The 16,852-nt window shown below is 40.1% G+C and overlaps 2 protein-coding genes across 3 annotated transcripts in view; one reads left to right on the top strand and one right to left on the bottom strand.

Moving 5' to 3' along the window:
* Positions 1–16,852, bottom strand: part of LOC137273232 (microsomal glutathione S-transferase 1-like) — a 394,294-nt gene that overhangs the window by 289,171 nt on the left and 88,271 nt on the right. The gene's annotated exons all lie outside the window — the stretch shown is intronic.
* On the top strand, positions 6,527–16,674 carry LOC137272258 (uncharacterized). 2 transcript variants are annotated; one of them, XM_067804618.1, is made up of 8 exons: positions 6,527–6,667; positions 9,213–9,389; positions 10,324–10,422; positions 10,567–10,593; positions 11,178–11,222; positions 11,918–11,995; positions 14,687–14,755; positions 15,157–16,674. In XM_067804618.1, exons 1-8 carry the CDS (start codon positions 6,568–6,570, stop codon positions 15,225–15,227), a joined length of 666 nt encoding a protein of 221 aa, XP_067660719.1. In that variant the 5' UTR covers positions 6,527–6,567; the 3' UTR covers positions 15,228–16,674. The 2 variants fall into 2 exon arrangements, with proteins under 2 accessions (XP_067660719.1, XP_067660720.1); XM_067804619.1 differs by lacking the exon at positions 11,178–11,222 and having other exon boundaries at positions 6,548–6,667.

The raw sequence follows: 16,852 nt of genomic DNA, 5'->3' as shown, positions 1-16,852 counted from the left end.
CAGTGTAATGATGACTGGTGACAGTGTAATGATGGTTGATGTCAGTGTAATGACGACTGGTGTCAGCGTAATACTGATTGGTGACAGCGTAATTCTGATTGGTGTCAGCGTAATACTGATTGGTGACAGCGTAATACTGATTGGTGACAGCGTAATACTGATTGGTGTCAGCGTAATACTGATTGGTGACAGCGTAATTCTGATTGGTGTCAGCGTAATACTGATTGGTGACAGCGTAATACTGATTGGTGTCAGCGTAATACTGATTGGTGACAGCGTAATAATGATTGGTGACAGTGTAATGATGATTGGTGACAGTGTAATGACGACATGTGCCAGTGTAATGACGACTGGTGTCAGTGTAATGATGATTGGTGACAGCGTAATACTGATTGGTGTCAGCGCAATAATGATTGGTGACAGTGTAATGATGACTGGTGACAGTGTAATGACGACTGGTGTCAGTGTAATGATGATTGGTGACAGCGTAATACTGATTGGTGACAGCGTAATACTGATTGGTGACAGCGTAATAATGATTGGTGACAGCGTAGTAATGATTGGTGACAGTGTAATGAACACTGGTGTCAGTGTAATGGTGACTGGTGTTAGTATAATAATGATCAGTGTCAGTGTAATAGTGACTGGTGCCAGTGTAATGACGACTGGTGTCAGCGTAATACTGATTGGTGACAGCGTAATAATGATTGGTGACAGTGTAATGATGACTGGTGACAGTGTAATGACGACTGGTGTCAGTGTAGTGATGATTGGTGACAGCGTAATAATGATTGGTGACAGTGTAATGATGGTTGATGTCAGTGTAATGATGATTGCATTTGTTGTCAGAGTAATAATGACCAGTGTCAGTGTATTGATGACTGGTCTTTGTGTAATGGGGACTGGTATCAGTGTAATGGTGACTGATGTCAGTGTAATATTGACCAGTGTCAGTGTAATGATGACTGGTCTTAGTGTAATGGTGACTGGTGTCAGTGTAATGATGACTTGTGTCAGTGTAATGATGACTGATGACAGTGTAATGATGACTGGTGTCAGTGTAATGAAGACTGGTGGTAGTATAATAATGATCAGTGTCAGTGTAATGATGACTGGTGACAGCGTAATGATGACTGGTGTCAGTGTAATGGTGACAGGTGTCAGTGAAAAGATGACTGGTTTCAGTGTAATGATGATTGGTGTCAGCGTAATAATGATTGGTGACAGTGTAATGATGATTGGTGTCAGCGTAATGATGATTGGTGTTTTTGTAATGATGACTGGTGTCAGTGTAATGATGATTGGTGTCAGTGTAATGAAGACTGGTGTCAGTGTAATAATAATCGTTGTCAGTGTAATGATGGTTGGTGTCAGTGTAATGATGACTGGTGGTAGTATAATAATGATCAGTTTCAGTGTAATGATGACTGGTGACAGCGTAATGATGACTGGTGTCAGTGTAATGGTGACAGGTGTCAGTGAAAAGATGACTGGTGTCAGTGTAATGATGATTGGTGTCAGCGTAATAATGATTGGTGACAGTGTAATGATGATTGGTGTCAGCGTAATGATGATTTGTGTTTTTGTAATGATGACTGGTGTCAGTGTAATGATGATTGGTGTCAGTGTAATGAAGACTGGTGTCAGTGTAATAATAATCGTTGTCAGTGTAATGATGGTTGGTGTCAGTGTAATGATGACTGGTGGTAGTATAATAATGATCAGTGTCAGTGTAATGATGACTGGTGACAGTGTAGTGATGACTGGTGTCAGTGTAATGGTGACAGGTGTCAGTGTAAAGATGACTGGTGTCAGTGTAATGATGACTGGTGTCAGTGTAATGGTGACAGGTGTCAGTGTAAAGATGACTGGTGTCAGTGTAATGATGACTGGTGTCAGTGTTATGAAGACCGGTGTTAGTATAATAATGATTAGTGTAATGATGACTGGTGTCAGTGTAATGATGACTGATGACAGTGTAATGAAGACCGGTGTTAGTATTAAACTGATCAGTGTAATGATGGTTGGTGTCAGTGTAATGATGACATGTGTCAGTGTAATGATGACTGGTGTCAGCGTAATGCTGATTGATTACAGCATAATAATGATTGGTGACAGTGTAATGAAGACTGGTGTCAGTGTAATAATAATCATTGTCAGTGTAATGGTGACTGGTGTCAGTGTAATGGTGATTGGTGTCAGCGCAATGCTGATTGGTGGCATCGTAATGATAACTGGTGTCAGTGTAATGATGATTGCAATTGTTGTCAGAGTAATAATGAGAAAAGTTAAGTCTTAAACTTTCATTTCAAATCTGTCAGAGTCAAAGTCTTGGATGTGGACTGGCAGTGCATTCCATGATCTGGGGCTGTCGATTACAAGATGAGGAACGCTGGTACACTAAGCAGGAGCTTGTTCTGAAATCGTGCAGTTAGGAAACTGGCAAAATTCAAAATCCTTAGCATACTATGACCCAAAGAAAATAGTATCATGGCACGTTGATGCAAATGTAATGGGTTGAAGTGCAGATACAAAGCTCTCAGGAATTGTCTCTTGACGTCAGCGTAATTCTGATTGGTGTCAGTGTAATGATGGTTGGTGTCAGTGTAATGACGACTGGTGTCAGCGTAATGACGACTGGTGTCAGCGTAATACTGATTGGTGACAGTGTAATGACGACATGTGCCAGTGTAATGACGACTGGTGTCAGCGTAATAATGATTGGTGACAGCGTAATAATGATTGGTGACAGTGTAATGATGATTGGTGACAGCGTAATAATGATTGGTGTCAGTGTAATGATGGTTGATGTCAGTGTAATGACGACTGGTGTCAGCGTAATACTGATTGGTGTCAGTGTAATGATGGTTGGTGTCAGTGTAATGACGACTGGTGTCAGCGTAATACTGATTGGTGACAGGGTAATACTGATTGGTGTCAGTGTAATGATGACTGGTGACAGTGTAATGATGATTGGTGACAGCGTAATAATGATTGGTGACAGTGTAATGACGACTGGTGACAGTGTAATGACGACTGGTGTCAGTGTAATGATGATTGGTGACAGCGTAATAATGATTGGTGACAGTGTAATGACGACTGGTGACAGTGTAATGACGACTGGTGTCAGCGTATTACTGATTGGTGACAGCGTAATAATGATTGGTGACAGTGTAATACTGATTGGTGACAGCGTAATAATGATTGGTGTCAGTGTAATGACGACTGGTGTCAGTGTAATGATGATTGGTGACAGCGTAATAATGATTGGTGACAGTGTAATGACGACTGGTGACAGTGTGATGACGACTGGTGTCAGTGTAATGATGATTGGTGACAGCGTAATAATGATTGGTGTCAGTGTAATGATGACTGGTCTTAGTGTAATGGTGACTGGTGTCAGTGTAATGATGACTTGTGTCAGTGTAATGATGACTGATGACAGTGTAATGATGACTGGTGTCAGTGTAATGAAGACTGGTGTTAGTATAATAATGATCAGTGTCAGTGTAGTGATGTTTGGTGTCAGTGTAATGCTGATTGGTGCCAGTGTAATGGTGATTGATGTCAGTGTAATGGTCATTGGTGTCAGTGTAATGTTGACTGGTGTCAGTGTAATTATGACTGGTCTCAGTGTAATGAACACTGGTGTCAGTGTAATGTCAGTGTAATGATGATTGGTGTCAGTGTAATAAATCTCTCTCGCCTATCTGGGTTATAGAACCAACGCAACTATTTCCAGAAATCGAAAATCTAACCTTCCATTTACATCCAATTATCTTTGAAGCGTTCTTTCGTAATTTCACTAATTTCATTCATTAAAGGTATCCCCTCACTTAGCCAGATTCTGTATTCTGTCGCATTGTAGGTATAGGCTACAGGCCTTAAACAAAGGTTCACGCTGCATGCTAGTTACCTGGCTCTAGATTTTCGATACTCTCTTAGCGATAAGAATGTCGTAAGTTAATGTTAATGTATAGCACTTACGACTATCTTATCGACTACATCGACTGTATCTTGGCTCGCATGTCTCACAAAGCCAAAGTGCAATGTCGTTTTAACAAGACATTTTAGTTAGACTCTGGCTAAGTGAGAGTGAACCGTTTTCAATACTTTTCATCACACTGCTGCTCGTCCAGTAATAATTTTAACGATCCGGCATATGCCATAAATTCACCTTCCTGCTATCACTGAAGGTGAATGAGAAAGTTTGCGTTAAATTGCGTTACACGATACAAATGGATATTCATTATTGCATGTTTGACTCCCATATATTTAGCTCGATATTGGAACTGCATTCGTTAAAGTTTGAATTCTCATACCAGCATTGTTCTAGCGGTTATTTGTTTCGCTACTATTCACGCACCACACCAGTAGTCTGAGTGACTGGCTCTCGTTGCTGGATTATATCGATGTAGTATGGTGAAAATGTCCTGTACATAGTTACTGTCAACTTCGTTTTGTATATATAATGTATTCTTATGTTTAGTTGTCTGCTGTATAAACACCGTCCTCAGCAGTAGTCCAGGTACATGGTGGCGGGCTGTAAATAATTGACCCTGAATCAGACAGTCGAGTATGTGAATATATGAACGTGAAGAAACTAAAAGAAAGAAGAGCTCATGTCTTGTGTCCGCAATGAACTTGCTTGAATTTTGTTATAAGCCGCGTAAAACCATACTCACTTACTCGGGAACATGACAAACAGCGTTGCACATTTTTATGTTGCATTTCCTTAAGTGAAAGTTTAAAAATCATAACCCCTTGTCAACAATCATCGTATTATGGCAATCAATGATTGAATGAATGTCGACACTTTATTGTCACTGATGCAAGCCTGCGCGTAAATATTTTTAAATGAGGCAGTGAATTAGGGGTCATGTCGCGTGTGTACGTGACCAAGTATCAGCTGAATATGGGACGTCAACCCCAAATGATCCGGGTCATAGTGTTTATCACTTTGTTGAAACAAGCAAGGACTGGAATAATTTTGACAACCGTAATCGGTATTCCAACTCGCAATCATTTCAGATTGCTGACATTCCCAAGGGACACAACTCCGTCAGTCATCGGCAAGCAAGAGTTGTAAATAGGTCTCAGCTCCATGATAAAGTACCTCGCTCGAACACTGTATTGTTGGTGTCAGTACGATCGGCCATCCCACCTGATTCACCTGTTTGCAGTTATGCCACTCTGTGTCCACGTGTTTCAGTTTCACATGTCAGACTGGGGTTTACCCAACCCGGAAGTTACCCAACCCGGAAGTAGGAGACGGAACTTTTACACCACGTGCAACCTAGCGTAACCTAATCCTTACGTTAGATAGACAACCACAAACGCTTCCAACTGGCACTAAATACGGCTGATGTGGAATTTGGATTCTGAAAATGTTTCATGTTCGGAGAGTGTCGTGTGACAACCTCAAGACGTGAAATAATGTATTTGGTGTGGCGTTAAACAAAGAAGCCTTTTTCAAACCCACTACCTCATTAGCTCATCTTGCTAACGATTTGGCTGTCCACTCGCTCACTCACTCGCTCACTCACTCATTGTCACAGCTGAATAGCTGCCAAGTACCTCACTAACTCACAAACCAACTCGCTCCACTCACTTACTCATTTACTCACTGTCACAGTTCATTAACTGTCAAGCACATTCTGTTGGAATGTGTGGATGTTTCACTTATTCGCCATCGTTTTCGTACCGATCAAACAATTTCTTAACCGTGCCTATATATTCAGCTTAGGAAATAAAACTTTACGATAAGATAAAGAAATGATTTGGTAAATTTTAATTTTGGTGGCCAATCTTAATCGCTTACGGTGATGGGGATTAAAGCAACATTCACTCACTCAAAACACAAACACAAACCCGTTTGTTCAAAACTCGCTCGATCGCTCACTCACTCAGTCACTCACAAAACCCACTCACTCACGAACCGCACACACTCACAAAACCCATCCAGGCATTACTTGTCGCCGGATACAACGTGCATGTGTAGAATTCATACTTGAACTGAGCTTTATTTAGACTTAACTAAGCCCTCTGCCAGCGACATTAGAGCTACATTATTCAGAAGGGTTGTTCTCACTTCGCCTACACCTCAGTTCCCCAGGCTTAAAACAACATCTCATGGTCTGTTGACTGTTGAAGTGTACGTCGTGTCGCCAATATTACGGCCTAACAGCCATGAAAATAAGATATTCATTTTAAGATAGCTGTCGACAAAGGACAGTAAAATGCATAGTTAGGTTTGTTTTCGTAGTCTGTTTTCGTTGTTTTAATATAACCAACCTGATGAAAATTAAGACAGAGAGGTTGTCAGTTCATTCAGTTTCATCAGTTACAACACAGCAATAAACCGGTCACAACAAATGTTTGGCCACAACTGGAGATTAAACCCCAATGACTCACTCACTGATCGGGCTGTTACGACACACTACCGTAGCCCCTGTCATCACAACGAGTTTCACAACGACTCACAGTTCACATATACCGACTTAGCCCCGGAAATATTTTTGAGCATTCCGGTTAACTCAACGAACTTGGGAACTACTGACACAAAGTATGCTTGCAGGCTCAGTTGTCGCAAAAGAGTTTTTCTTTGTGATTGTGTTACTTTTGTTGGTATACACAAAAGTTATATACACACGTGCCATTTCTTTTGGTGAGTATCATTTAGCAAAAGCTTACATTCGTGGCTTGTTGCCTGGCGTTATCGTGTGGACGTTTCGTTACAGTGGTACATGCTTTCACTTTGTCCAATTTTCAGTAATTCAGAACAGTGTACGAGTGTGTCAAGATTGTGAGGACTGTGTTGTGTTTATATCATGATTGTGTCAGGATTGTGAGGATTGTGTTGTGTTTAGATCACGAGTATGACAGGATTGTTCGTATCATGTTGTGTTTATATTAGACGTGTGTCAGGATTGTGAAGATTTTACTGTTTTTATGAGTGTTTTGTGATTGTGTAAGGATTGTGAGTGTGTCATTGTCGTGTAACGTGTGTGTGTGTGTGTGTGTGTGTGTGTGTGTGAGTGTGCGTGTGTGTGTGTGTGTGTGTATGTGTGTGTGTATTTGTTTGTGTGTGTGCATGTAGGTAGCATACAATCTGTGAAGGTACAGTGAGCATGCTCTGAATGTCGGCTACATTGTGTTGATAACGAGGCCATGGAAATCATGAACGTACATCCTATGTATCATAGAATAGTACATGTGTACTTTAACATTCTGTGCACGTTCTGTGACGACAGAGTGATGCTCCTGGGTGTAATTTGAATATTTGCTCTAATATTTGTAATGTGAATGTTCTGTGATGAGGGTAATAGTGCCGTAGATATAATGTGAACATTGTGTCCCGGCATAGTGAATGCACTGAGGATGTAGTGTGAATGCTGTCTGACGAGAGTGGCTGTACTGTGGATGAAATATGAATGTTCCATGACGACAGAGTGGTTGTACTGTGGATGAAATATTAATGTTCCGTGACGACAGAGTTGTTGTACTGTGGATGAAATTTGAATGTTCCATGACAACAGAGTGGTTCTACTGTGGGTGAACTGTGGATGAAATATGAATGTTCCGTGACGACAGAGTGGTTGTACTGTGGATGAAATATGAATGTTCAGTGACGACAGAGTGGTTGTACTGTGGATGAAATATGAATGTTCCATGACGCCAGTGTAATTGTACTGTGGATGAAATATGAATGTTCCGTGACGACAGAGTGGTTGTACTGTGGATAAAATATGAATGTTCCGTGACGCCAGAGTGGTTGTACTGTGGATAAAATATTAATGTTCCGTGACGACAGAGTGGTTGTACTGTGGATGAAATATGAATGTTCCGTGACGCCAGAGTGGTTGTACTGTGGATAAAATATGAATGTTCCGTGATGCCAGAGTGGATGAACTGTGGATAAAATATGAATGTTCCGTGACGACAGAGTAATTGTACTGTGGATGAAATATTAATGTTCCGTGACGCCAGAGTAGTTGTACTGTGGATGAAATATGAATGTTCTGTGACGACAGAGTGGTTGTACTGTGGGTGAACTGTGGATAAAATATGAATGTTCTGTGACGACAGAGTGGTTGTACTGTGGATGAAATGTGAATGTTCCGTGACGACAGAGTGGTTGTACTGCGGATGAAATATGAATGTTCTGTGACGACAGAGTGGTTGTACTGTGGATGAACTGTGGATAAAATATTAATGTTCCGTGACGCCAGAGTGGTTGTACTGTGGATAAAATATGAATGTTCCGTGACGCCAGAGTGGATGAACTGTGGATAAAATATGAATGTTCCGTGACGCCAGAGTGGTTTTACTGTGGATGAAATATGAATGTTCTGTAACAACAGAGTCAGGTGAATTTATTACTTCTCTTATAGAAAAAAAACAACTTTATGGTTAACAGCTTTTCTATTTCATAGAAGGGATATTTGGGTGCAGATTCTTGTTCTGTTGTCAAACATGATTTATGCTTGGCAACAGTACAAGAATCTGCATAATTTCCAACTTCCAAAGTTGAACGTACCAATCACAGCTCACTTTTGCTTTTCAAATTATCTACCCTATTAAACTTGGCAAACATAAATGATGCAGAGGTACTCTTAAAGTGATAGGAGGAATGTTTGCATATTTTGTAAACGTTTCGGACCTGTCAATTTGTCCGTATGATTTTCCCCAAACTGAGTCACACTGCTGACAAACCCTCGCGGCTGCAACCGTTATCTTTACTGATACTGGCAAGCTCAGTTGTAACTGCGGCTTGGCTGACTGGCTATGGTGAGAATTTATACGGAGCAAGCAAAGGGAGGTATTAAAATTATCGGTACGAACCCTAGATGCATCCACAGTATAGTGGAGATTCATAAAGGAGACCGCATACCCTGGAGATATCGGGGATGGATGTAAAGTAGTAAAGGTATAAACACATTGAAGACAGTGTGACAACAGTCCGAATGCAAGACGAGTGTATTGCGGTAAATAAATTAACGAAGTACAAAATTAAAACGGATAATATTCATTAAAAATACTAGACAACTTTGGCTGTCAGTATTATGAATGTATAGAGTGGATAAGAGATGTGAGCAAAGCGCCAAAGCTATTTTATTTAAAGTTTGATTGATATTCCAAACAACAACAACACAACGGTTCTATCTCAAACAACAGCAACAGTTCACACTCAAACTCCTGTTATCTCGCAGGTAAGATTGCCTTTGAATCGTCCTGTGAACGCAAGACCTGGCTCTCAGCCAACGAGACATGTGCTGAAAAGTGGGGAGTGTTGTACGGTTTTTCTGACCTGAAGCACATCTACGGCGGATATGTCAACAAACTGGCCATCGAAAACCACGCGACGATATGGCTGGGCAAGGAACAAGGTGAATACGCAAACTGTATATGCCATATCTCCACAGACACGGAAATTACAACTTCAGGACTTTGTCGACAAACGTATATTCTCCTCGCTCCTAATTTACCATGCCCATAGTTCTGTTTACTCTCTGTTCATGTCATTGTGTGTATGTTCTCTGACGCTACTATTGATAGAACAGCGGCATATCTTGAGAGGTTCTTCATGCAATCACCAAACGTATGATCCTGTTTAGTTTGGGAGCCACTGCAGATTCTGTCCATTTTAGCTATGAAATTTCTTTTCAGCATGAGTGAGTTTAGGTGTCCGATTTTAGCAATATTCCAGCAATATCACCAGAAATGGGACACCAGAAATGGGCTTCTCACATTGTGTCCACGTGAGGAATAGAACCCAGACCTTCGGCGTGACGAGCGAACGCCATAACCACTAGGTTACCCAACCGTCCGGCTTTTCAGATCAATGATGATAGGGTCCTGAGCTAATTCCCTGCTCCCTTTGCGGGTGTCACCGACCACCAAATATGACTTCACCGCACCAAGTGTACAACCATGCATGGCTGTCACAGCTGTTGACAGTTGTAATACTTAGCTTATTAAGGGATGGTTAGATTGTTGTTCTGCAAGAACTTGCTGTCAACTGACCACCATGGTTGGAAACATTTTTGTCACCGGACGTACTACGGACGTAAGCGCCATGACTTTCTTGCAGAAGCCCGAAGTCAGTTGAACTGCAGTGAGACGGGCATTTAGTTTCAGACCTCTGTCTTCTGCATCGGTTTGGCCCCGTTCCACAAAGTGATATTAGGTCATCGTAGTGCCACTTTGCCACAATAATACTGCGGTATATGTGCATTAACTTCTGTGTGTGTCAGCATATATGCGCCAAACGTCGAATTGTATTTGTATCATTGTTAAATGCTACTAATATACTTTTTTCAGAAAATGAAACCAAGACATGTCCCGTTTTGTCCGGAGAACATATCCGTATCGACAACAGCTGTGACGAGAAATATTATTTTGTCTGCCGTGTGACATCAGGTGAGTACTAAAACAAGTGCGTCTTCACCACGACAGCTAGACAAGTGCAACGGTTTAATATATTCAGTCTCTGTTATATTTGTTTCAGTTCAAGTGCCAAAATATCTGCCATTGCACATATATACGTATTTGTTTACTTTGCAGATGTTAACTTCATATTCAATCGAAATGGTGAGTATTCATTTGGATTTTTTTGTCTGTTGCTGAATGCCATAATAACTATAACTCACATTCTATGAGAATTTGTTGGGAAGACGGTACCTATCCAACCAGAAAGGTAGACTAAAATATTTTTCAGAGAAATGACAACCGTCTATTTTTTCTAACATCTCAACATGTAATATAGAACAAACTTTATGGATAACTTTTATTCGTGAGAGCGACGTTTCAGTACAGATTGTTGTCAAGCATAAATGGAACATGAAGAGGGGGGTAGCTATATATACTGAATGTAACAATGTAACAAAGAAAAAAGCATTATAGCATAATTGTCTAGGAATTAAGCTGATGAGGCCAATGAGTTGGGCAAAGGAAAGACATGCCACTCAAAGTCGTCAACATGTAATGCCTGAACCAACGCAATACATCGTGAAATGCAAATTGAACTGAAAAACAGGCAACACACTGAACATAATTCGTTTGATCAATTCAAAATGCTACCATGTGCAACCGTTTATCTGCACACGTACGTACAGTATTAAGTGCATTGCTAGATTATGTACTGTTTTGTACCTCCGTAATACTTTCGCCTACAGTTGCACATGTGCCATACCAAGGATGCAATAGCGGTACTACAAAAGGTAATGCATATTGTGTGTATAGATGAATGTCTGTGTAGTGATGAATGTTTGCGTTTGAGTGTACACACGTGTATGTTTGCGTGTATATATACGATAACAACTTATTTTTTATTCTTTTTACGACGTTTCTGAGCTAATTCTTGCTCCTTCACCAAAAATTAAAATAAAAAAAAGACAAAAAAATGTTGTTATCCATAAAACGTGCCATGTATTCGTGCTCGTCCAACTTCTAAATGCCTTTCAAAAAGGATTGTTTAAGTGAGGTTCTGTATCATGTCGTCGTATTCAGGATGCTGCGGCGTAGTATACTGGTTAAGGTGTTCGGTCGTCACACCGAAGACCCGGGTTCGATTCCTACCATGGGTACAATGTGTGAAGCCCATTTTCTGGTGTTCCCTGTCGCGATATTGGTGGAATATTGCTAAAAGCGGCAAAAAAATAAACTCACTCTGTTTTATGAAAAGTGGAGTAGGCATCACGCACGGATGGCTCACTTGTGCTGAAATGTTTTGTAGCTTGGGCGGTTCGATTCCGACTTCGCAGGCACTATGTTTCATGGTTTGTCAGACACATTTGTGGGTGTCACTGGGTTGGGAATTGTCTACGACGTGCACCACGTTATAATTCTTGTTACTGTGACTGATATTCTGTTACAGTGACAAACCATATGTAACCCATTCACTCTCTGCTTTCAGGGCCTGTCAGTGAAATAATACTTCAAACCATTCCTACTACCAGACCGCCCTCTTCATATCTCTCCTATAAGCACAGAAGTATGTATGTTGTTCCCTATGTATATTACCAATCCATAGTTCGGCGGTTGGGGAAGTGGTCAGCTTACAAACATAGTTGCTAAACTATTTTGAAGGTGTCTAGTTGATGCTTAGGGTGTACCTGTAGCCCTATCTAATAGAAACATCAATTCTATGAAGTTTATCTGTGGATTCCGCCTTTTGATATTGAATGAGTGAGTGAGTGGGTCAACATTCACCATCACAGCGGCTATACTGCAGCTATATCGTGTCGAGAACAATTCATCTAATAAGAAAAAAGATAAAATTTGGAAGAGTTACACCTGTCGGCAATGGACATTAGAAATACTAGTCTATCCCAGATATGAACATATAACTAGCACGTAAAACTAAAATTGTGTAATTAAAGAAGACAATACAGTGTAACACGGGCTATAGATCACCAACAACTGAAGGTACCTTTGTAAATTGCATGTGTCGAGGGTCGTGGTTCGGTGGGGTGCTCATAGTTGTACTGTAGGGAATGTAGGGTACTGAATGAATTTGAAAACAAAATGAGTTCAGACACATCTAAAACTGCGGGCCCGATGGCATTTGAAACATTGTATTAAAATTATCTTCAGTCTCTCTACTGCCGTTTTTAGATCAGTTGTTTTACATCTCCACTTCGTTATAAAACTTTTACTTCATCTTTGAAACTAGCCTCGGTAATTCACCTTCATAAGAAAGGTGATGAACACGTTTGTTAAAATTATAGGCCAGTTGCGCGAACTAGCTGTATCGTTATAGTTGTTTTTTTAAAATGTTTTTTCACATATGTCTTCAACTTCTAAGGAGATAACACTACCCTGTCAAACTTACAGTCTGGACTTTACCTATCAATTCTGCAATAAATAAATTAACTTATCTTCATCGCAGGTGCAGCAGATCAAGAAAGGATATTAGAGCCGTATTCTGCGATATAAGCAAAGCCTTTGACAGCGTTTGGCTTCGGAGCATTATTCATAAACTTCATGCGTATGGTGTAATGGTATAGCTCTTGTAATGGTTTGAAAGTTTGATAGTAGAATGAAGAGAGTTGTAATATGTGGTTTCAATATTCAGATATTAAAACTGTGGAAGCTGGTGTGCCCGACAGTTCCGTTTTAGGACCGCTTCTGTTAATTATCTATATCAGTGATTCTGCTGATGGTATAAATATTGCATCAGCTGGAATAATAAACAAAGATTTGGCAAAAATTTCAGAATGCGATGAAAAGTGGCAAGTTAGTTTTAATCCTAGTAGGACTGAGAGTATAACATTCACTCGTAATACGTAAAGCTATGTCAGACGGCACTTATTGAGAATGTCGAAACTATTAAAGAAGATGATAACCATAAACATCCAGGTATTACACTTCAAAGCGACTGTTTTTGGAAAGTTCATATAAGCGTTCATATAAGAATTTACATTTAGACGCACTAAGAACTATGTGCGGTTCTATGCACCTGTCATGATGAAATATACAGGGAAACCAATTATAGCTCACTGAAATAAAGATGATATCGCACTACAGTCATAGCTGTCTATAACATTTGCCCTTGTCTGACTTGTACCAAGTAATGTATTTGAACAAAGCAACTATAGTACTTCCATTCAAAGTATGAACTGCAGAAGGCTAAGATATTCTCAATCATTTTTACCGAGCGCAATTATGTCGTGGAATTAATTACTATTACTAATTAATCAATTACTATTTACTAATCACTATTTTCTTGAATCAATTCAATATCATGATAAACTCAACAAGACTCACAATTACTTTGACTTAAATGTTGGGACTAGATTTTGTCAAATCATCCATTGTCGCCTCAAGCTCGGCTGTATGATCTAGAAAGAAGATAAAATAACAATGTTCCTATTAGGAATATAATCTGACGGGCAAAAGAAGGAATACCCAGTTTGTTTCAGTAATAAAAAACAATTCCGTTTTCTAAATTTGATTATGTTCAATGGAGCACCACTCATTTGTTAAATGAGTGAGTGAGTGACAAATATAATCTATGAAACATCTCAACGGACAGAAAAATTACTAGATTATAACATATTTGTTTAAACTACATCAAGAAATTTTAAAATAATACACTAACAATTAACAATACGAGACCAAAAAAATGGCAACGAATATAGCAACGGAAGTTAATCACCATACCAGCGACCGTGGAAATTGAAAATAATTTTGCTTCCTGCACGAGTCCCCAGCGGGATATATACCACCACTACAGCTGCTAACGATAATAAGTAATCATGTGGGTTTTTTTGTCTAAAAGTTAGTCTACGATTAAAATCATTAGTATGAATACAGTTTGTAAAGACTAGCACGTGACATCGAATGGGTAAGGTGTCATCACGTTCATCACGAACGAGACCTGGGTTCGATTCCCCACATGAGTACAATATGGGAAGCCTATTCCTTGTGCTCCCCGCCGCGATAGTGCTGAAATATTTCAAGAGAGGCCGAAAATGATAGTTAGTCACTCACTCGGGCGAAGACAGTACATCTTTATGTTAAATTTATGTATGTTTGAGAATCATAAGTATCACTCAATCATACAATAATATATTCGCAGTATTTGCTCTCTGCGGCCAGTAGAATCTGTTTGGAAAGATATGATCTGGTGTGGACGTTGTATATTCATTCTCATGGAAGGTTTTCCGACTTTCTCTTGCAGCCATAATCATCTTTGTCGTATGCTTCCTGGTGATTGCGGCGGGCGTCGTGGCTGTGTGTTATTTCAAGCGTAAGTTTCCATACATGTCATGACAGAGCTGTCTCTCTGAAGATCCAGGTTAGACATGGTCATCAGAAACCCATGCTTGTCTTGACAGGCGACTAACAGATTGGGTGGTCAGGTTCGCTGACTTGGTTTACACATATCATTGGTTCCCAATTGCGCAAATCGATGTTCATGCTATTGATCACTGGATTGTCTGGTCCAATTTCGATTAGTTACAACCCGCCGCCATGTAGCTGAAATAATGAGTGTGGCATCAGACAGAATACCAACCAACAAATAAAGAAACAAACAACTGTTTGTAGTAAATGTTTTCATTGTCAAGGGGGCACGTTAACCAGGATAAACACAAAGATTCGTTATTGAATGTAAAGAAATATAGATTTCTGTTTTCTTTTCTGTTTCAGGAATAGGAAAGAAGATAGGAATGTCAAGGAAACGAAGAAGACACAGGAGACACAGGTGTAGGAGACGTTGAAGAAATGGCTAATGAACGAATGAATGGAGGACAATTACAGTTACGTGTTTTAATGCAACAATGGGCTGACCATTATACATACAGACTGTCAGAAACATACACACTGGTCATTCAGTAGTCCTAGAGATGACCAAACTTGGATGCTCAACTTCTGTATTTTGATAACAGACAGCGGATAATCATTATCTTGAAACTATGTGTCTATGTGGGATTGCAGTATGGTCTTACCTCTCAGGCTTAATCTTTCAGAACCTCGTAGATGAAGTTAGGCCAGCCTCGAAGTCTGACACGTTAAGACCATCGTTGCGGACCTAACACTTGTGATGTTTATGTATTTATGAGACAAATCAGTCTCAAGTGGTATTCAAGACAATCCCTGGAACCCAACGGCGCCATGTGTGGTGATCACATGTTGCTGCAGGTCTTCCAGCCTATAGCTGTCACTCGAACTAACCGTAAAGGCCTCAGTGTAATAATAATGCTAATAATAAATGCGCCCAATATGTGCCCAATATATATGCGAGGAACATGGTCAACCCATTGGATAGAAGCGTTTTTTTAACAAACTAACTTCCCTGCGTTATATAGGGAATACTACCATTGGTTTCTTTACACGCGAATTCTCCGAAATGAGTGTCTTTCCTATGGTATGTGACCATTATCCACGAATTACCTGCGTAAACTTGACAAAATAGTGTATTTCGGTTATTTTTATGAATTTTCAAACCGAAACTGGTTGCGGAAGAATTGTGTTTAGGACTACCTTCGCACATATTTTGACTTTCCTGAATATGCGCAACTGAATACAATTCTTACCTGTTTTACCAATCCGATCGTTGGAATCTCAGGTCACATCGTTACGTCTCAACGCGATACAACACAACACAACTATCCATACACAAGACGGTCGGGGTGAGCTGATCTTCAGCAACCCATACTTGTAAGAGGTGACTATGGGGAATGGGTGGTCAGACACACTGATTTGTTGTTGTCAAAGCTCTGTAGATTGACACTCATTATGTCAATCATTGGACTGCTGGATATCTAAAGGTCCACCGTCATATAGCTTGAATATTGCTGGGTCCGTGAAGAATAGGTCTTCAGCAACCTGTGCTTGCCACACTATGTTTGTCGTAAGAGTCGACTATTTTGATCGGATGGTAAGGCTCGCTGAGTTGTTTGACACATGTCACCGGTTCGCAATTCCGCACATTGGTGCTCATACTTTTGATCACTGACTTGTCTGGTCCACACTCGATTATTTACAGACCCACAGACTCCATACTGCTGGAATATTGCTGAGTGTGGCATCAAACTAAACTCACTAATTATCGGGAAGACATTTGTACAGATGCCTACTTATCGTTCACACTATCTGTAAATGTGCATGGTGGGGGATTTTCCTTTGAATTTACTGTTTTGTTTAGTATTAAACATTTAGACATAATTCATTTGGCTTTTCGTTTATTTGAGAAATTGGGAATGCGAACTTCCCTATTTCCACTGAGTGTGGTGTTAAAGAACACATTCATGTGGTCAAGGAATGTCCTTATTCCCCACACTAACATATGGACGACTAGGTCATGCCCTACTGTGGCTAACTATATGTAGTTTCGAATGTCACA

This window comes from Haliotis asinina, chromosome 2 (assembly GCF_037392515.1).
Source record: "Haliotis asinina isolate JCU_RB_2024 chromosome 2, JCU_Hal_asi_v2, whole genome shotgun sequence".
In the NCBI taxonomy this organism is placed as follows: domain Eukaryota; kingdom Metazoa; phylum Mollusca; class Gastropoda; order Lepetellida; family Haliotidae; genus Haliotis; species Haliotis asinina.
This window is presented reverse-complemented; position numbering and strand designations above follow the sequence as displayed.